Source organism: Anser brachyrhynchus, assembly GCF_964034855.1.
Source record: "Anser brachyrhynchus genome assembly, chromosome: 3".
In the NCBI taxonomy this organism is placed as follows: domain Eukaryota; kingdom Metazoa; phylum Chordata; class Aves; order Anseriformes; family Anatidae; genus Anser; species Anser brachyrhynchus.
In genome coordinates this window covers 104,361,722-104,384,058 of record NC_137696.1, presented here as the reverse complement: position 1 = coordinate 104,384,058, position 22,337 = coordinate 104,361,722, and the positions used below count along the sequence as shown (strand labels likewise).

Sequence of the window (22,337 nt, the reverse complement as noted above, 5' to 3'; positions counted from 1 at the left end):
TAGTCATTTCTGACAAAGGAAATAAATAGCCCAGCAGTTTCTTATACTAGGAGCTGAGTACTGGTTGCATCAAATCATAGAATCACAGAATGGTTTGGGTTGGAAGGGACCCTGAACATCACCTAGTTCCAACCCCCCTGCCATGGGCAGGGATGCCACCCACTAGGTCAGGTTGCCAAATCAGCTCTGTCAGCAATAGTGTAACATTCAGTTCAGATCACAGTACGGTCAGTGCATCTTGAGTAGTTTTATGTTTGGGGTGCAGGCCTCAGTGACCTAAGGAACCTGAGGACAACACAGAAGGGTCCACTTAAAAAATAACAGTGTCATAGATGCTAGGTGGATACTGGTATATGGGGATTATAGAAATCATGTTAAGGTACTAAGCCTGTCCACTTCCCTACATCTAATAACTCATGAGTGTCTGTTAGTAAGAAATTCTGCTGTTATGACCTGGATTTCAGTGGAGTGATAGCTGACTATTTACAATGTCTATAACGGCCAAAAAGGATAACAAAAACTCTGTGCCTGAGAGTGGAAGCAAGGAAAGAGTCTTCTGCTTTATCAGTTTGCTGATTTCTAGCAAAAGCTGGGTTTTGAGTTGGGAACTGTCACAACAGAAGAGGATCTAAAATAAAAAAGCTAGAAGTATTTATGTTCTTCTGATTTAAAACAGACATCAGTCCTGTGTCATGACCCTCAGCAGCCACAGTCCACAGCTACTTTTTGCATGTGGTAGTGACTGTAGACAAATTTATGCTCCAGGATAAGTCTGAGAGGTAGTCTGTTTTTCTGCTCAAGTTTCTGCCCAACTAATTAAACGGTTGTAACTTCAGAGCTTCTAAAACTACAGTTTTAAGAAGCCAAAACCACAAGACTGGAACAAGATGTTTTTAGCAAGTGAGCTAACATAAAGCTGCATCCTATCTGTAAGGACTAGTGCACATCTCATCATGGCCTCTAATAACTGGCTCTAAATTTAGATGAGTCACAGCCATAAAATAGAAGATTATTTGCAGAAGCTTTAATGATCAAAAATGTATCCTCACCCTCTTGCTGTTACACAGGAGAAAATCATCTTCGTTAGTGTTGCAATGGACCCAGTACTCCTCCTTAACGTTTCTAGAGGTTAGGTAGCAGATGCAGGATATCTGTGGAAGATTTAATCCTCTAGCCACTTACCAAATCAGCAGGGAGCATGTGACAAATTTGTTGATAAATCTTATTAATTCCGCTAGCCAACAAAACTGTTTCCCTTAATTCTCTTTGTGTGCTAAGCCACAGTTTCTCACACAGTTCCTTCTCTCTCCTCTGCTGGTGTCTGGCTGTTTTGCTGGCTGTGTACTGCCACCTATCAGTGCACTTTGGTGGTGCTTTTCAAATGAAATCAGTGGCTTTGAGAAGTCCATAGGGACCAATGGAGAATTCCTTATTCTCATTTCTTTTGAAGGCCAATAATTTGATATGTTTGGCTACTGTTCTTAGTTCAGTTAATAGAAAGTTGTATGAATTTTCTGGCACTGAGTCATGTTATGTCTGTGTTTAATTTCATCCCAAAGGTTATTTGTTTTAAAACTGTAGGCCCTGGAGTTGCAGAGCTTTAACCCTAGTTGTCATGTCCTGCAGTCTGGGCAGCTCTGTGCTCCTAGCTGTAAAGAGAAAGGAGAAATCATGCAAAAGATGCATAGGATATCTCCTGCTGTGTGGATTTTAGGACTTTGAGATAGCTTTTGAAATACGCTCTGTATTAGAGCGCCTATCAGTGCTGGTATTTTTGTGATTTCACAGGTAATACAGAAATGCTGAGAAAATTACATTTGTACAGTAAGTGAAAATCAGGCTACGTTGTAAATACTATTCTTGGGTAAAAGTATCTTTGTCTTTCAATCTCTATGTTGTAAAAGCTGACATTTTGGTTATTCAACTATTTGTAGATCATAGATCGTCATGTCTGGAAGAAGAGGAGCTAAATTTATTTATTGATGTGGACTGTATGCATGCAGAAGCAATCATGACCCCTATGCCTGAAGGATTATCGCAGCAGCAGGTAATAGGCTTTTCAAAACCTGGTCTTTTACCTCTTTTTTTGCTCCCCCTTCTTTGCATCAGTAGCTCTCAGGTGCCTTCCTCTTCAAACATTCTGGCATATAATATAATATAAACTAAAGGCAGATTAAATTCAGACCTGAATAAGTAGTTTTTTGAAAATTGGTGTGTGTGTGTGAATTGTATCAATCCAGAACTCAGCCAGAGGTACAAAATGTTTTGCATTATAAAATTAGGAACTACAGTAATTACTTCATTTTACTGCCTAAACACCTAAAGCTGAATGTGGTGGTTTGGAGTAAAAGATAAGAGTTTAAGCATTTTTGCTGAGTCAGAACACATTGCTGGTGCTCTGGGAGTTCTCTTTTAAATGCAGAGAACATTCTGCGTGCTCTCTGCATCTTAAGATTTCTCCTGATCTAAAAAACTTGTCCACAATAAAGTCAAGTCTACAGAACAGTATAGTTTGCTGTTCACCACCTCATATTCTATGGTCACTGTGGAAACCACGTCAGAAGACACTGAAATCAGCATAGGTTTGAATTTTTGGCTGAAAATAAATCCTGTGGGTTCGTGTTACTGTATTGTTGTGACAGTTTAATAACTGTGTGAGAGTTTTTAGTATCTTGTGGTGTGAAGTCATGAGTTGGTCAGTACCTTAAAAAAAAGAGTGGCAAGGCTAATAGTATTCTTGAAAAATAAGGAGCAGTTGAAGAGTGGTACAGGCATTTGTTTTGCTTGGTGAGTTCTGTTTTTCTAATGTGTTTAGCACAATGCGGTGCTAGATCTTGTAACGATACAACTACCAAATGTATTATATTACTGTAACATCCCAGCATCACCGAAAGCTGTATTTTCTTTCTTTCCAAATATGGGTTTGAGTGTTTCACTGTTTTTTTGTAGGTAATTAAAAATGGTTGTATTTTCTTCAGGAAAGATAGAGAGCTCTTAATTTGGAGTAAGCTGTTAACTGCTGTGTAGATCATGATATATATTGTATATCTACCCATGAAGGGCAGCCCAGCTGAGCAGGGACGGAGTTAGGAAAGCCAAAGCTCATCTGGAGCTTGAGAGATGGGAAGGACAGCAAGAAAGGTTCCTTATATGTACACTGACAGCAAAAGGAAGGCTGATATAAATATGGGTCTTCTGCCTGATGGGACGGGGGACCCTTGTGACAAAGCATACTGAGAAGACTGAGGAAGTCAGTGCCCCCTTTGCCTCAGCTCTTAACTGGTAAGGTTTTTCTTCAGGCCTTTGAAGCGCCAAGCCTAGAGGCAGCTTGTGTTAGGGTGAAGCATTACCTGCAGTGGAAGAATCATAGAATATCCCGAGTTGGAAGGGACCCATAAGGACCATCAAGTCCAACTCCTGGCACCGCACAGGTCTGCCCAAAGTTTAGACCATGTGACTAAGTGCACAGTCCAATCGCTTCTTAAATTCAGGCAGGCTTAGCGCAGTGACTGCTTCACTGGGGAGCCTGTTCCAGTGTGCGACCACCCTCTCGGTGAAGAACCTCTTCCTGATGTCCAGCCTAAACTTCCCCTGCCTCAGCTTAACACCGTTCCCACGGGTCCTGTCACTGGTGATAACGGAGAATAGGTCACCTGCCTCTCCACTCCCCCTCGCGAGGAAGTTGTAGAAGATACAGTTAAGGTGTACTTTGGCTGGATGGACGTGTACCTGTCCGTGAAACTGGGTGATATATGTTTAGTGGTTCTGAAGGTATGGTCTTGATCATCTAAGATCACAGTGACTCAAAAAATTTAGTTATCACACTCATCCTCAAGAAGGAGGGCCTGGGAAACTAGGGTCTGGCTGGCCTTATCATTGTCCGTGGGAGGTTACGGAGCAAATCCTCCTAGTAGCTATTTCTGAGTTTGTGAGGGACAGAAGGATGATTGGGAACAGTCTTCAGGAAGTCCATTTGTGCCTGACCAGCCTTGGTGCCTTTGGGATGACTAGCTTGTGGGTGGGGAACATGGAGGGTGTCATTCCACTTTTGCTTTAGCAAGGCCTTCAGCACAGTCTCCAGAAGTATCCTTGTAGCTGTGTGTGTAATATAATTCGTACAGGCAGACTATAAATTGAGTGGAAAACAGGTTGAAACACCCTGCTCAGAGGGGTGTAATCAGTGGTACAAAGTCCAGCAAGTGGCCGGTGTTAGTGGTGTCTGTCCCTCAGGAGGTGATACAGGGCCAGTGCTGCTTAATGTCTTTATCAATGGTCTGGGTACCAGCTGCAGTGCTCCCATCAGCGTGTCTGCAGGAGAAACCAAATTGATGCAGGCAGCATGTACAATGCTGGAAGGTAGGGCTGCTCTTCTGGGTGACCTTGATGGCTCGAGGAGCTGGGCTCACAGCAAGCTGCAGTGGTTCAACAAAGGCAAACACAAGTCCTGGCTTTTGGGCAGAGTATCCCTGTGCCACACACAGCACAGGCAGGGGACAGGAGGCGACACAGCTGCCCTGGGGGTCCCAGTTGGACTGGGAAGCCCCTTCCAACCTGAATTACTCTGCAGTGAGTTGTCTTTATGGATGTTCTTGCTTTAAACGGTAGGTGGCATGGTAGCTTATGTTTAAAAGCAAGCTCCTGTTTAAATACTATGTCCTGCTTCGGATCTCAATCGTGTTAGCTTTTGTGTCATTTTAAGACTGTGACTCGAATTCTTATTTTAAGTTGTTTATGTTTATATGCTATTTTTACTAGCAAAAATGCTAATATAAATGTAAGACTTCCATGCAAGCCTACTGTAAGTTACATATATCATGATGACCAGTAGGCGCTGTTAAACATTTATTTTCTGTATTGTACAGCCTGAAAAAACATAATTCAAAGATATTTATTCTTTTCAAATGGGTGAACTGTGACTAAGAGTAGCAATAGTATCTTTTATTAGAGCAGCCAATATGTTACACCCAATAAAAAACTTAAATCTAGTCTAAGCACAAATTAGACACAACGAATTTTACCATTTATGTCTTTAAGCAAGGCCTCAGAAGGCCTTCCTTTGAAATGCCAGCACTTGAAAGAAAATCCTTACATGACCTACACATAATTTAATAATATGAAATTCAAGTGTGAAGAATTAAAGGCAGCTGTGGAGAAGAAAGCATGAGGCCATGGGGTACAGAAGCAGAGGAGTTTCAAGAGAAGCAAGTCTGAGATGTGAATTTCATGGTCTTTTAGGCTAGCTTAAAGTAGTAAAATAAGCAGTTTTGCCTTTCCTTGTACTTCTGGGGAAGTGGCGTGTTCCTGCCTTCCTACCGTCTTCTCCCTCAAGCAGAACACCGCTTTTGAAAGTTGGATTAGGAAGTGGATTTGGGTGAAGACAAATCCTTAAAAATAGCAAGAAATATAATCCATAGCAGTTGGGAGTTTTACTTTTAAATCAGATCAATTTCTTTGTCCTTCCTCTCATGTTACCTGCACGTGTATACGGTATGTTTCAGCTAAATAACAGAATTAGGGAGTGAAGAAGGATGTGATGAATAGCCTGGAGTTTGTAAACATGAAATATGATAGTATTTCCTGAAACTTACAATTCTGTTGATTGGTATAAATATAGATAAGGTTTTCACTTTAATATCCGACCGCGCCCCCCCCGCCCCCAAAAAAATCCCAACTAAGATACTTTCTCATAATGAATAAATCGATACATCTAAAAATAAAAGATGTTTCAAAATTAGAGCTTGAAATTGGAACAATCAGCAAATATTATATAGGCTTACAATAACTGTTATTGTCTTAAACTTACTATTACCCTAAAATTATTTTTAATGACTCTTGAAGAGGTACAGTGTTTATGTTATGGCAGTGCCAGTATTTAAATTGCTTTGTGTTTCTTGCTTTTTATCAATGTGAGATTTTTACCATGAGCATTTCCAATTATGATGAACGTGTTACCTGATCAGTTTCAAGGAAAACTTTATTTCTTCAACAGGTTGTGAGAAGATATATTTTGGGCTCTGTAGTTGATAGTGAGAAGAATTATGTGGATGCTCTGAAAAGAATTTTGGAGGTACCGCAATGACTTTTGCATTCTATTGCTTGGAAATTTGAAAATTAATCAAATTCTTAAAGAATCTGTAGCGTGACTCACAGGTTCTGCTACAGATGCTTTATGCCAAATGTTCAGAGAGATTTTGTACGTATGTACTGTTATGTAATTTGTTTGTTTTTTCTATGTATACAAGACCCCATTTAAGGCGATTTTAATATATTTATGTATCTTTTTTTTCCACAGCAATATGAGAAGCCCCTGTCAGAAATGGAACCAAAATTACTGAGTGAAAGAAAACTCAAAATGGTCTTTTACCGTATTAAGGAAATTCTTCAGTGCCATTCAATGTTTCAAATAGCACTGGCGAGTCGTGTATCTGAATGGGATTCTGTTGAAATGATTGGCGATGTCTTTGTTGCTTCAGTAAGCAAATGCATCGGAACAGATAATCTATTTTTATTTTAGAATTGTTATTCAGTCTCCATATCTTTCTGTTTAACTTGACCATTTTATTCCCATGTTCTCCAATGCCTGCAGCAACTGTCAGAGTATGTATGTACCACCCTGGTAAGGAAGCTGACACCAACAGGTGTCTTCAGCTAGGTTAGCAGATGAGAAAGCATTGTGGCCAAAATTTTCAGGCCTTGATCAAGCTTTGAGATACTTAAGTAAGCAGTTTCTTTGTCAGATGAGATAGATTCAAAAACTCACCATAATTAAGATGAGATTGAAGCTCAATTTCTCTTAAAAAGCAGGTAGTTTTATGTATGTGGGACTTTGCATATTTATTGGGAATAGAAAAAAAAAACAAACGCAGTACTTGATGTCCTGAATTCCTTAGTTTGAACTCAGCCTGGAGCACCCACAAAGAGTATTTGTAAATCCCTTAGTGAACGTTCATCCAGTGAAGAACTGAATTAGCCACTGGCTTGAATTAGAGGAAACAAATAGTTCCAACGGTTGATAGAAAGACGTTATTCCCACAGCAGGTGTGTGGATGGAAAAGGCTGCCTACCTGCTGGTTTGAGTGTTCTGCTTTGTTGCTACCCAACTGCTGGAAACTACCGCCCTTTCATTTCAGCTGAAAGAGAGCAGGGATGTGCAGTTTGGAGTGCTTTGACCCCATTTCAGTAAAAATGAAATATTTACTAAAGATTCTTTCTTTAAACCAGATGTGCCTTGCTTTGACTGAAGCAAGTTGGGGCGTACTTACTAGACGAGCTCTGCAGAGTCTTTACTTAGGAGGCAATGGGCAGTGATCTTGCCCTTCATGTGGCTGTTTGCAGGCCACAAAACCTGCTTTCTTGCTAAACATCAGCTGCAGATGGGGTGTGTAGGCTTTGGGACTTGACTTGTTCATTGAATCTGGAAGATAGGCAGCAGTGCATTACCACCGTGAGGTGGTCATGGGATTCCTCCAGCTGCTTTGAATCTCAGTGGAGGCCTCTTGATTACCCGGAGTCCCCAGGCTTTGCCCTAGGATTGTAGCCAAGGTGAAGCTATTTCTGTAAATCTACATTTTATAATTCATAGCTGCTACATCTCCAGATCTCCAACCTGCGTTTTACAGAAAAGTTACTTTGGGTATCATCAGTATTTCTGTAGGTCCAGCACTAGGCCAAGCAAAAGCCTTTAGCTCCTAACAAAGTGAGTCAGGGCTGTAAATAATACTGTCAGGCATCCTTTGTGCTCATAGTTATGGTCTACCTGTTTATGTTTTTAGTTTTCCAAATCTATGGTATTAGATGCGTACAGTGAATATGTGAACAACTTCAGTACAGCAGTGGGGATCCTTAAGAAAACATGTGCCACCAAACCTGCCTTTCTGGATTTCTTAAAGGTGAGTTCACTCAAGCTTAAAACAGCTGGACATGTGATATGAACGAGACTGTATAAATTACAAGGGGGAAATCAGACTATAATACTGTACATTGTGTGACTTTTTATGGACTTTGATTTTATGGCTTAGGCATATAAAGTCTACAGAGAATTCACTTTCACTCCTTTGAGAATAACTTGATTTTAGATCCTGGGTGTGTTTGGAAGTGTTGTTCAGATCAGTTTATTGGTGTTTGCATCACAGTACTTGGCAAAACATTGGGGTTCTTTCTTATCACGTGAGCTTCAAATAATAGTTCACCATCTGAGTCCTCGTATTGGGGATTTATTTTATTTCTAACCTCTTTATTCTGTTGTGCAGAGTCATATAGCTATACTTCCATTCCACAAGAATTTCCTATTATTTTATATATATATATATATATATATATATTTTTACAATTTGGGTATAAAATTGTCATTTTTTGTGCAGAATGTTTACTGCCCTGATGAATGTGATAATGTTCATCGTGAGCCTGGCACATGCAGTGGAACTGCTGGGAAGCCTTAGGGGTGATGCCCTACAGAGGGTATGCAAAATCTATTGCAAAGCTTTTAGGCTGTTATACTGCTCAGAGCCTGGAAGCTCAGTTTGTCCCATTATCCTGAGAGTCTTGGATTGAGTTGTGCCTCTCAGAGCTGTCACTCTGCCAGGTCTGCCACAGTGTTCCATCAAACACTGAGGTTGGGTGCCCTTGGCAAAATAAACAGCGAAGCTCTTAGCTTTCCTAGAGGATTGGGAAGGGGGTGGCGGGGGGAGCTGATTCCTAATCTGTCTTCGGATCTTAAAATTAATTCAAAGCATTTTGGAAGTATGGCAGCAGCAGTACACAGGATAAAATTCTGGAAGCCTTAGGCACCACCAAGATGAAGCTCTGTAAGGTTACTTCTCGCACAGGTAAAAGCCCATTGTTCCAGCAGTGGCATTGTTTGCACTCTTGTCAATCCTTGTCAGTACCAACTCTGGTGCTTCTCCCAGGTAGGGAGTCACAGTTGACCTCTTAGGACAGAGTAAATTTATGTACCTTTTTTTTTTTCTTTTGTCCAACTGCAACTAACAGACTTCGTGCAAGAATTTTCTCTACCAGTGGTTGGGCAAAAAAGTGTTCGTGGAAATGTAAGCACTACACAAGTTTTATATTGTTTGCTTGGTTTTTAATATGGAGTGTTTCTCCTATACTTCTTTTTTTGAATCTTCTGTGATTCTGATCAAAATATTCAAAAAGTTGAAATATCTTAGACAAACGGGGCTTCTGCATGTGCAAATGAAATTTGTCTGTTCTTATCCCCCACTCCTGAAAACCAAAGTAATGGATTCTGATATTTTTCTTTCCAAGCATAAATCAATGATCTTTTCCCTAGTTTCTTCTAACAAAGAAAATGAAAGTCTCTTTTTGTTTCCACAATACTGAGACAACAATGTTTTCTTCAGATTTCCTCTTAAAAACACATTGGTTTTTACACATTTATGGTCTCTTAGGCCCAAGATACAGATCAGCAATAGTAAATTGCAGAGTATAAATTGACAAATCACTTGGATTTACAGATTTAAGAACTGGAACAACTATGTTCATCGTGTTGTACTTGAAGTTAAGCAGGCGTTTCATTGCACTGCTTATGTAAACAAAAACATGAATGTGGTTTATCACTGTATACATAGGTACCACGTTGCTGGTGAGGCTTCATCCCAGCTGCAGTTATTTAAGGAGGACATTTCAGTTTGGTGATGTACCATCATCTTAATAGTGATTCTAAAAAAATTTACTTCTTCTGAATGAAAAGAAGGAATCTTTGCGGTACCGCTGTTATAATGAATGTAAACGATACAGAATATTCACAAGAGATCTTTTCATTCTGTAACTGATGGAAATACACTTATGGGAGTAAACTGTGTGACTTTCTTGCATTGCAGCAGTGCCAGGAGTCAAGCCCCGATCGGATTACGCTGTATGGTTTAATGATGAAACCTATCCAGCGCTTTCCACAGTTCATTCTGCTATTGCAGGTAAAGAATATTTACCAAACGGATTCACCCAATAAGTGTTCTTGCTGCATTCTCACGTGGCTTGTTTGTGGGATTGCTGGGTAGCTGTCTTCTGCTGGAAGACTATGCTGCAGTGGCAGCGACCACTGGATCCAGGGGAAATATCAAGGAAAAAAAAATGCAGTGCATTATTACATACTGATCTCTGATTGCATGGGCAGGCAATTCACCGTAATTCACAGTTCCCCTGTGTAGACCTGCTCCAGACCAATTGTCAGTGTTTAGAACTCCTTCCAGACCACGTCAAGAGAGCGCTAGAAGTTAGCTGTGTTTTGCAGGTGTGACACAGGACAGGTTTCAGGATTAACGTCCAGGAATTAATGCAGGATAAGGTTTGGAGTTTTTTTGTTTTTTTTTTGTGGTGGGAGCTTGTAGGTAGGTAGCTGTGGCAAGAGCTTTTGAGACAGCACAAGAGATGGAGTTTGCAGGAAGATGTGGCAGGAAGCCATAGTGAATACGTGGTGGTTTTTAAGTGCTGTGGGGAAGGAGCAAAAATTTCATTCAAATTGTTCCAATGTGTGCCTACAAAAGGGAAGGGTTTTTTTAGCAGCTGTTGTAACCTCCATAGAGTAAGTATGATCTCTTACTTCAGTATGATCTTGCTGTCAGTGTATTAGTGAGGAATAATAACAGTAATAAAGATAATTGAAAATTATTATAATAGTAAGTATAAGAGAAGTTTAAGTTTAAATGATTGTTTAGACACCTACATATTGTAATATTGCTTTTCAAATCGTTTTCTATTGTGTGCAACTTCCGCTAATCTTTTTCTGTTACATTTGGAGGTTTTACATTTATTTTCATGTTTCTTTTCTGTACTTTCTTCCTATAAACTGTATGTGACCCCATTCAATGTCTTTTCTTTTTAATAACTATTAAGATATTCAGGAAAATAAGTGATGCAGTCTGAATATTCATTAGATGTTCATTGGTCTTATTCCTTAGTAGTATTCAGGTAAGGAATGTAGCAGTAACTTCTGCACACAAGTCCACAGCACATCCTGTAGTCTTCTGAACTTGAGTTTGGAGTTAATTCTGACTTTTGTTTTCATTTATCATTTCCCTACAGGATATGTTGAAGAACACTAATAAGGGACATCCTGACAGATTACCTCTGCAGATGGCTCTTACAGAACTTGAAACACTGGCAGAGAAGTTAAATGAAAGGAAAAGGGATGCAGATCAACGCTGTGAAATAAAACAAATAGCAAAAGCAATGAACGAACGTTATCTGAATAAGGTTAGGAAGTAGAAATGTGTGATGGAAGAGTTGGTATATTATCAGTTTCCAGGTCTTGAACAATATTGAGAATGGACTCTGAAGAGACACCTGTGGGTTTTTCTGTAGTGCTTGACACCATGGGGTTGTTCTAGTGGTAGGTGTGAGATGTGAGTTACCTTCAAGACAGAATGGGTTCACTGGTTTAAACCACTGTGTGCTGGGGTGGGTAAAATGCTGAAATAGCAGTGGCAGTGCTGATATTTTGTGGCAGTGTAGAAAATAATATATTTTTTTTTCTGTAGCAAGTTTACATGCAGATCTTCTGCATGAGAAAATGCAACTCTGAGTTTACCCTAGAACCAAGGAATTAGTCCTATGTAAAGGAAGGAACCAGTTTCTTACACAGCAGTGCTTCCAACTGCAGAGTGGTTGGGAGTGTGCTATTGGATGTGTCCAATATCTTTCTTGTTTTGAAGAACACCCCAGTCTGTTTCATTCATATATTTAGATCATATAATAGAAACATTTTTGAAGAACTGCAGAAAACATTCAGTGAGGGGGAAGTAACAATTTTCTTTGTTTGAGTTTGTTAGTAACTATCTGTACTGTAGATATATGTATGCTTATTTGCATCATAAATGCTTCTGTTTTTCCCAATGCTTCAATTATTGCTTTCATGAAGTTATAGATGATTGTACTTATCTTGGCATGGAGTAATGGCGGCATGCTAAAGGAGTGCAAGGAGTGCTTTTGTTTGTGATTCATAAAAACCCTGGTAGTTTTAAGGACAGAAAGTAGTCAACCAGACTTCTACTAAGCTATTTATGAAAAAAGGAATACTGAATTTATTGTCATCCTGGCATAATATTTCCATTCTAAGTGCATTAAAGAATGGGCTCAGGTAATTTACTTTCTTTTCTAGTTCTCATACTCCTGCTTTTTGAATTAGCTACTAATGATTATCTACAAATGACTCAAGGAGTTAAAGACACAGAATGTGCCTTTTAGGAGGTGGTCCAGATTTCCTTTTATCAGTTGATAGCAACTGTAAAGGCTTACGTTCTGTACCAGGAGATTTGAGATCTAGCTGCGTAGTCACTTCATATCATTTAGCGCCTTGTGCAACTCGTGACTTAATATTTGCTTATACAGATTTAGACAATGCCATTATACAATGCCAGGCAGGGTGAAACAGGTGGTGAAGGAAATTGATAGACAGGAAATGGGTGCATTGTGGACCATTTTTTCTCTGCCACTATGGAGATGTATTTGACCTGTAAGGAATTGGTTCATGCTTGCACGCAAGGCTGAGCCTCAGCACTTGAAGGAAAATTGCAGGAACAGTTTACATGTCCTGCACCTTTTGTACGTGTCGTGTTCTTGGCAGTCTGTGGAAATATGCCAGCTGCACTCCTTTGCTGGTTTTGTAAGCCAATGTAGACAGAGAAGCTAAAAGCATTCTTCTTCCACCCACTCTGACTTGCCCCTTTGGGACGACTGGAACCAGGTGTAACATTTAAATGGACTATGAAAGAAGAGGTGAAGGAAGGAAGTAATGGAAACTGTGGAAGCTATGACTTTTTTTTTTTTTTCGTTAGAGGACCTTTATCAGTATGGAAGACTTTCAGAGCAATTACATGTTCCATATGAAGAATGCAAACCCCTGCAGGACATATCCTGGGGTTATATGTTACTGCTGCAGGAAATGAAAAGCAAATCAGTAAAGACACTTAATTCATTTGGCAAATTCACTTGTGAGCATTTGTAGTCACACAGCAATATTGCATTTTTGTTGTTGTTCTGGATGTTAGATGTACAATATATAATAGATGATGTTGATTGTTTTTAAACTCTAGCTACTTAGCAGTGGAAACAGATACCTTGTACGGACTGATGATATGGTTGAAACAGTTTACAATGACAAAGGAGAAATTATCAAAACCAAAGAACGGCGACTTTTCATGTTAAATGATGTGCTGATGTGTGCAACAGTAAATATACGGTAAGACTTGATTAATATTTTTTAAATTATCATTCAAGTTTAAGCTGGAAAAAATGACAGTGAAAAGAGTTTTTTTATTGTTGTTTTGCTTTTACTGTGTCTAATGATCTCTATCAGTTGTCATAATGAATGGACAGCTGGCTTTTATACACTCTTCTAAATTTCCTGCTGATATTTTGAAGTTCCAGAATAAATTTGTGTGTGAGCATATACACGTGTGTGTGCATATATATATATATATATATATATATATCGGTTGGAAATTGCAGTTAGAAATGTGCTCTGCTGTAGAATTATCAGTGTGCATTAGGGCGGAGTGGAGTGCAGATATACCACTGTAGGATTTTTTTCTCTTCTTCCTTAAATTCGTGCTGTCACACCTCTGTAACTTGACATGATTTGGAAGTTAAAACAAAACCAAAGCTAATGCATGTAGCTAGAAGAAAAAAAAAAAAGGAACTCACTAATAATGAAATTCCAGCTGAGGAAGGGTTTTTATCTCTGAGACCAAATGTTGAAGGATTAAATTTGAGGTGCTTTGAAGAAAGCATTTATTTTAACATGCCTTCTGTTTTAGTTGGCTGTAGCTATTACTGTTGCTATAGCACTGTGTATGCCAAGGTCACACTCACGTTCCAATGTTGCTTGTATCATGAACTGCTTTGTGTGTTGGTACATTCTGATGGAGAAAATGTAGACTGTTAAAATCTTCCAAGAACAGCTTTTCTTAAGCGTAATATGAGTTGATATCTTAGTTCGTTGGTGAAGTCTGAATGCAGTACATATTTCTGCAGTAGTGTGAATGCTTGGTCTCACGTTAGCGAGCAAGAAGTACATTTTCTGAAGAGCAGTTATTATACGGCAAAAGCTTATATCCAGTTATCCCAGGAATCGCAATTCTTTTCCTTTACAATTTATTCAGTTCCTTAGTAGCTTTTGACCACTTATTTTATCTTTTTCCATGACATCATTGTCTTGGATTTTTTGTAGTTGGCCCTGGAGTGGCAATGTGCACTCTGTTTTCGTTTTCCATGTGAAAAGTTCATGATTTTGCCAAGTCTCTGGGTTCCTTGTTAAATCAACAGCTCCAGTTATCACTAACAGCGCTGTTGTTCTTGACATTAACTGTTTTTTCAGTGCAGAAGAAATTACCTTTGTCATGCAAAATATAGTTAGGAACTGAAGGAAATAATATGCTAAATTTCATAGATTACACCAGTATCCAGTCCAGAATTTTGGGTCCAAATGAACTGTATTTGTTTTTGTTTTAGCTGTGTAGAAGTTAGGCATCTAATCTAAGCTAGGCTTCTGTTACAGGGGTGGTTTTCAAACTCAGCTTTGTGCACGCCTACCTATTGACCCCTGGAGGTGTAAACTTCAGAGAATTTACATGTACAGGTAGCAGAACAGCACGTGTCAGCTCAGTTTTCCTAACCACCTTTTGTCAGTCTTTACCGAAATAGTCAGACATCCCAAGAGCCTGGGAGCCATTGGTTCCAGAACAATATTCTGTAGCTGGCAAAAGACACATTTCTGCAAGTCCATGACCCTCAGAAGGTCCTTCTTCACATGTAGCCTAGATGACCGGCTCAAACTGGAGACCTAACTTTTAAGTAGCAGGAGTTGGACAGGGTGGATGCTATCCCTAGTGACTGAACAGCTGTGTGTTTTCTTTCTTTTTAACTAGATCTAGAGTTCATAAATATTTCCTTAAGTTGTGGTACTTTTGTTTTTTTCTGTTCATTCTTGTCTCTCCTTTGAAACAGAAGTATGACCGTGTGGTGAATAATTAGCTGACTAGCTGAATGTTGGTGTCCAGATACTGTTCTCACTAAACACTCCGGGCTGATTTCTCCAAAGCTTTTATTTTGCTTACTTCAGCCGTGCTTTCTGTGAAGGAAACATTCCTGTTTCCTTTAATATCTCTTTTGTGCTTGATAGTAGATGTTTGTTACATATGCTTGAATGTGTGAATAACAGAATGAAAGAAACAAAGGAAAAGGAGCCAGTGAATACCATTTCTATTTCAAGTAAGCTTCCTCAGCATGCTGTTTCCTCTGAAACGCCTGTTGTGATATACACTTCCGTGAGCAGCAGCTCACATGTAGATTCCTCTTAGAAACCACAGCAATTGCAACAGGTCTGCCGTAAAGAACATCCTGGGCTTTGGACTTTGCAGAAATGTTGGCTTGTCAGCATTTGAGAGGTTGCATTGACCTTCCTCCTCCTGGTAGTCATTTGAAGTTCCCGTCATCCAGGCTTTCCTGAATGTAGCAGTTACTGCTTTTTAGCACTGTTTCAAGTACTGTCCTAAAAGATGGTACAAGCAAAAAGAATTTGGAAAAAGTGGAGCCATAGTATCATCCTAAGGGCTTCTATTAGGATGTCAAGATGCACATTGATTTTAAAAGATCATAGAATCATAGAATGGCTCAGGTTGGAAGGGACCTCAAAGATCATCTAGTTCCAACCCCCCTGCCATGGGCAGGGACACCACCCACTAGATCAGGTTGCCCAGGGCCTCATCCAACCTGGCCTTGAAGGCCTCCAGGGATGGGGCATCCACAACCTCTCTGGGCAACCTATTCCAGTGAACCACCCTCTGAGTGAAGAATTTCCTCCTAACCTCTAATGTAAATTTCCCCTCTTTCAGTTTAAAACCATTCCCCCTTGTTTTGTCATCTGATTAAGCAAAGAGTTGCTCTCCATCTTTTTTATAAGTCCCCTTTAAGTACTGAAAAGCTGCAATGATAGAAATATAGGGTATGTTGTGGGGCAGTCCTATGCTGTCTGTAAACAGGATTATCTGCACCTGCATAGCTATCTTTGTACTCACAGCAAAGGTCGGTCACAAAAGTCATCCTGATGGATGTATTTCTTTAAAGTTTTGCACAATACTCAGTCTGCTAAGCAGCAGATTTTCTGAATTAATAAATAGAATGCCATAAAACATGGTGACATGTCACAGCAATAATTTGTGTGTGCGTATCTTCCAGCTCATCCTATGAAGGCAGTGGCGCTGTGACAACTGGCCAGAGGTATTTATTAAAATGGAGTGTACCACTGGGACAAGTGGAAGTCATAGAGTATGGCAGCAGTGAGGGCCAAGGAGAGAACTGCAGGTTTCCACCCCAGCACTCTGCTGAAAATGTCATCATTAATTCTAAGCCAAGTAAGTGACAGCTGTTACACATTTACAGATTTCATTTTTTTGTTAAAATACATATGTCAATTGCAGCGGGCTACAGAATACAAAGCATTTGGTGCATGAAGAATTCTGTAACATGGACAGAAACATAACCTCTTCCTTTGGAAACTGAGAATCCATCAAGTGATAAGACAATCTCTTGCATTGCAACATGAATTACTTGTGTTTGTCCTATTTCAGAGTTTTATGCATGAATGCATAAACAATTCTAGAGGTTTAAAGCATGAATACGTAGGGACATGCAGAAAATTTTTCTTGGTGTGGTATGGCAGTTATCCAGTGGTAGCTGGTTGTACAAATGTTCTTATCCCATAGTTAAAGTGAGGAATTTTTCTTCAGTAAAAAGATGACAAGCCACCATGTTGCTGTGGCATAAGAGTCTGGCCACGAGTGGTTACTGAAGGACAGAAGTTAACTTCTCTGACGTCTATAGTATCCTGCCCTTCAAGCACAGTAGCAAGTTCTTCAAGGAAGAAAAAGCAAGCACTGTAATATTAATTTTGATGAATGTTTTTGAAAAATATGTCAATGGGTAACTAAGTGGCTGAGAGAGCCCCGACCTCTCTCCAAAAATGACCTAAGGCTCTGAAATTTGCAGGTCCTTTCTGTGCTTATTAATCCCTCCTACAAGCTTGCCAACTGCCCTCAAGAGATGTATAAATTTCAAGAGTTTACTCAGTAGCTAGCCTTTTATATAGAATGAATTATATTTATATATTTTTTTCTAAATACTGTATTTGTAAGCATATTTAATATATCTAGACTGTGAACCATGTTAATGGATTGTAATTTAGATTGGTTTCAGTGCTAGCTCTGGGCATTATTTCACACTACGTTTATTTAATATTGCTCTCTTGGCCTCATGAATTTTTCCATAGTTGTTCTGTAAGGACACATAAATACTGTGCTTTAGAACTGAGGTGTGGCTGCAGCATTTAATACCTCCCTTATTCTCAATGAGAGTGTCAGGCCTTTTTGCTCCTCCCTTTGTAAATAGCATAAGAACATTTTTATAGGTATTTATGACTCTTTTTCAAGGACAACCTCATTCTTTAAACTCCTTTAAAACGTTAATGGTCTATTTAGGCAACGAGATTAGAGCTCTTAAACTATAGATTAACAGGTGCTGTATACATGACCCCAAGAGGAGTGAGTACAAGGGAGCGTATAACTTAGAATTGGGGCTCCCCTCATAAGAATATGTAGGTGGAACAGCTTATTGAATATTACTAGCGCAACTTTATGCAGCAACTTCATAATTGATTATATCAAGTCCTTGCCTGTCAACAAGATCACATAGGGAAGTGGAGGATGAAGGGAGAAAGAAAAAACCCTTACTCAAACTATCCTGTAGAACCTACTTGAATTTCTTGGTTTTGAGGTTTGTTTCATGATGTGTGGTAACATCATAAAAAAATAGGACTTTATACATCATTTGTAGTCTCATCCTTTAAATTAAATGGTACTCAATAGATAAAAGGCAAGGTGAATTTACTGTTAGCTTACTAAGCTGTGATCACTGCATTAATTCAGTCTTCTAATAAAAAGGATTGAAAGGTAATAATTAAAAAGTTTATGAAGGATACCGGTTATATAAATGAATAAATCTTCTCTCAGCTTTAATCAAGCATTTCTCTGAAATGATCCAACTAAATCAATTATAATCAGTCATGAAAGAGATGAGCTTAGCTTTGCTATTTGCATGTAGTGCTGTGTCAGCACTAGCTGTTACTCTGAATGCAGACTTGTCCGAAATGACCTGTATAGACAGGTTCGAAGAGATGCTTAATTGTGTTAGTTTTTCTGTAGAGGTGCTCTCTTAGTTCCAGTTTTCTTGGCTTCAGAAGATTAAAGAAGCTCAGAAAATATACTTCTTGCAGAGAGAAGGGATTGGTAAGACTAGTGGTTACTGTTGCTTATTTGTACCTACCAAGATACCATATTTTATATTTGATGATGATGCATCGTCATTGTAGTCTTGTATTATAGCTTATCATTTTGGTCTTGCATAGTCAGTGAAATTTTTTGGGTGTTTAACACAAATGGCAAAGCATTACTGGCAAAATATTCAATCATTGCTTGCCTGAAAATACATCACTTTGTAGTCATTATAAAGTTATGTTATGTTTCCCTCTGGTTTTGAAGTATACCAAGGAACTGCTGTGGCTTCATAGAACGTGATTTTAATCTGTCCAAGAGCAAGACAACCTAAACATCTAATGATCAAGAGCAATTTGGGATGCTACAGGCAAAATCCTGGCCTCCATGAAGTAGAACCATGTGTAGGTCTGTGTTTTCACCTCACGTTTCTCTCTGTGGAAACTGGAGAAGTGCAGAATAATGATGATTCTGTGTAAAAGCAATAGGGGGTCACCTCTTCCATTTCTGGAGAACTGAGAAAAGAAAGTTTGTGTCTGCATCTCCTAGTGTAATATTTAACACTAGGTTAAATATTTCTCCCATTGAGACTCTTTACTCATATTACTGCTGTGATCAACAAGAATTCTGTATAGCTTCTGGTTGTGTCCTTGTAAGGATTACTAGTTATTATTTTTTTCTTATCATGGCACTTTTTTTCCCACCAGAATCCTTGGATTCTATGACAGATGACAACTGTCATAAGCGTAGTATCTCACTAGTATTGGCTAAATGCAATTGGCACCCTAAGCTTTCTACCATGCTGCAAGAAAAAATATTTTAAAGATGCAAACTTACTTTGGGTGCTGCAGAGAAAGTAATAGCTGAATTTGAATTAATCCTGGATAGGTTGTAATTTGCAACTGCTGAAAGGTTGAAAGGTTTTGTTAGTACCTATAAATCAAGGGCGTGCTTTAGTACTGTTCTAAGTAGAAAAACAAAGGTTGTGGGAACATTGTTTTCAGTTAGCAAAATCATAAATTTGCAGTTTTCTACTCAGTTCTGCTTTGTGTACCAGTTGTTCCTCTCTGAATTTTAGAGGAGAATCCATTTAGGGGCTGTTCAGTTAAACATTTTTTTTTCCAAAGCTTTCTTGTCTCTTGCCAAGAGATACTGTGTGGCCTGAGGGTGTGTGTGGGGAAAGCAGAAAAAAATTCTGAGCTTGTTCTGCTGTGATCCTTCTGTCTTTGATGTGCTTTTGCCTTATTCCTGTTATTCTCCCCTAGCACCATAAGTAGATTATGAAATCTTTTAATTATGAACATGGAGAAAGATTGAAGTCTCAGCTGTTTGGCAGATTCCTTATATTCCTACAGTACTTGATATTGTTTTGTCATGGAGTACAATTATAACTTGTGTTTGCTTCCTGTAACAATATTTAAAGCACAAAACATTTCATATTCTCAGTTTTCAGGAAAAACAATCAAAAAAAAAGCCCCATCATGTTTATGGGATCTCATTTCTTTGGCTGAATCAGGCAGAGTCTTGTTCCCTGTATTGGAGTTAGTCTTTGAAAGTCTGTGAGTGTAAGCCTCTGGCACCCCGACCAGATGGTTCCTGGAGAAATAGCTACCTTAACTTTGTGTGACAAAGAGGTCTGATGTGTTGATTCTCTTCAGTGGAACCATTTGCAGCAGGATGCAAGACGAAGTTCTTCCCAAGTAAATCCACATACTGTTTGTGGTAGGCTGTTGCGATTCTCCTCTACTTCCCAATCCTTTTAATGGCGTTGGTTCATGCGAAGAAGCATAGACACATTTACAGTGTTGAAAAATTGAATTAATTTGGAAAAAAAAGAATGTTGTTATCATGAACAGGAAGTTTTGATTCACTTGTGCTGGAAGAATTGTGTTTCATAACAGATTTCAGTAATTGGTATTTGAAGTATGTTTTAGGTGGTTATGAGAGCATTTGATTTCTTTTTATGGTAAGATATGGAAGATGCTATAATGCTAGGTGAGGTTGTGGAGTGCAAGAAACAAGAACTGTGATTCAGGACCCAAAAGGAACTTGGCAAAGGGATCGTGTAATGTGAGGAGAACCCTAGGTAATAAATGGTTGAAAAGCTCAGAAGAAGAGACACTTACCTTAATTACACATCTTCAATACTGAATGTCAATTAGTGAATTCCATTCTTCCATACAGTTCTGTTGATACACGCATTGACTTCACCTCCTCTATCTGCACTACTGATAGTGACAGATTCAACGTTCACATCTGGACTACTAGTTTGATTTGGTTTGGTTTCCCTTTCTTTTTCTGCTTGCTTTTGTCCAAGACAGGTATGTGCTTATTATGGTCCTGAGGGAATGAACATCAAGTTTAAGAGCTCCTGAATGTTAATATTTGCTCTGTCTGTTGGTGGTGAGTCTTACTGTTCTGTGCGTTGGTTTCCTCACCTATAAAATGATCTGTAGTCTGGGTGGGAGGCCTAAGCACTCAAAGTATCTCAGGCATGTAATGCATCTTGTGCAAATCTAATGGAGACCACAGTTCACTTAAAACCAACCACAGGTAAATCAGTATCTTGGATAATTTTATTATCTCATAGAAGAATGGAAAAAGTAATCCAAGGCTATTCAAGTACCAGGTATTGCTAACCTGAATTTGTCTTTTTTTTAAATGTTCTAAGCATCTAAAGAAAGCAATAGATTTGTTCTGCCATCTTTTTTCACCGTTACATGCTGCTTTGTCCTGAATGATCCTTAGTAGTTGAAAGGATTTATATGTTGGCTATTTCCTTGTTTTCGTGTTTATTAGAATTTTTTTTTCTGTTGGCTTTTGATGAAGTTTACTGCAGTGTTGTATCCTAATGAATGATATTCATTCAATCAAAAAGGAAAAGCCAACTGAATTTATAGAAAGAGGGTGGCAGGTAAGTTAAATACTACTTATATTCTTGTGATGAAAAAGAGGGTGGGTGAAAGAGCAGTGAACACAGCTTGTTTTTTAATCCAGTCTTAAATATGTCTCCAAAAGTTATAAAAATATGGTCAAAGACAAAATTTTAACTTCTCATTAAAATGTAACGTATTCCACTCTAGAAGAATGAGAAGTTGACCTTCACTTGCAAATCACCCTTCTGTAAATAGAATCACTGAAAAAATATATTTCACAGCTCTTTAAAGGGGTATATAGGAATGATAGGTAAGTATACTCTCCAGAGTTTGTTTCTTAGACCCCAGCATGTATTTTTATGAGTTTGCAGTTTCTGCAGACTGTTGACGGGTGGTGAAATGTGGGTTCTGTGCTGAGATGAATTTCTGTTTGGTGCTGCAGTGACAGCGACCACCCTGAGTTGTCTGTTTACTGATGCTCAGGGCAGCTCAAGAACAAACAGCGTGAGCTGTAAAAGTTTTACACAGTGTTTTATTTAAGAAGACTGCATTGTAAAGTCTCAGAAGCAAAGAGAGAGGCCTAAACGTACTGCTATCACTGAGTGAGAAGCCTGTGCCTGTCAGCAGCATCTTAGCTTTCTGCTGCTAGTCATGTTCATTAGGAGTGATATACAGCATAGGCTATTACTTAAGCAAAGAACCATTTAATTTTAACCATATGGCTAAAAGCTGAAAGAGAAAATGAGCAAGACCCATCTGTACAATATATATCATGCAGTGATGAGTGTGGGAGATAACAGTAAAAAGAAAGAAATGATTTAGCACGTTTGAGTTTATGGCATAGTTTTAATTTTTTGTTTGTTTGTTTCACAGGTTTTCAGTTCATAGCAAAAATCAAACCTCATCTTTGCTAAATTGTGTTTTTTTTCTGCTTTCCTGATCAGTCTCGGGATAAATTTGTACTCCATTTCTGCTTGCTTATGGTCTTGATCTCTGTTGTTTTTGTTTGTTGTCAAGTGTAACACAACACTGAAGTGCAGACGTGATTCTTCTGCGTTTCCTTCTGCTTTATGCAGTCAATTCATGTAGGTCTCCGAGTGTTACCAGGGAAACAGGTAGGGGTGCTTGATGGGCTACAGTGTGTGAGCACTTGTGTTTCTGTCAGTGTCTTCTTATTCAA

At 38.9% G+C, this 22,337-nt stretch overlaps 1 protein-coding gene across 10 annotated transcripts in view; it reads left to right on the top strand.

The window, feature by feature from the left end:
- Positions 1-22,337, top strand: part of ARHGEF10 (Rho guanine nucleotide exchange factor 10) — a 121,176-nt gene that overhangs the window by 44,065 nt on the left and 54,774 nt on the right. For 8 of the 10 annotated variants that reach the window (XM_080587747.1, XM_080587741.1, XM_080587743.1 and 5 more), the window contains 8 exons: positions 1,935-2,047; positions 5,990-6,067; positions 6,293-6,472; positions 7,773-7,889; positions 9,840-9,932; positions 11,041-11,211; positions 13,050-13,195; positions 16,192-16,367. In XM_080587747.1, the coding sequence (XP_080443873.1) occupies positions 1,935-2,047; positions 5,990-6,067; positions 6,293-6,472; positions 7,773-7,889; positions 9,840-9,932; positions 11,041-11,211; positions 13,050-13,195; positions 16,192-16,367 (1,074 nt within the window). The remainder of the gene's footprint in view (positions 1-1,934; positions 2,048-5,989; positions 6,068-6,292; positions 6,473-7,772; positions 7,890-9,839; positions 9,933-11,040; positions 11,212-13,049; positions 13,196-16,191; positions 16,368-22,337) is intronic. The other 2 variants (XM_080587746.1, XM_080587748.1) reach the window with 1 other exon arrangement.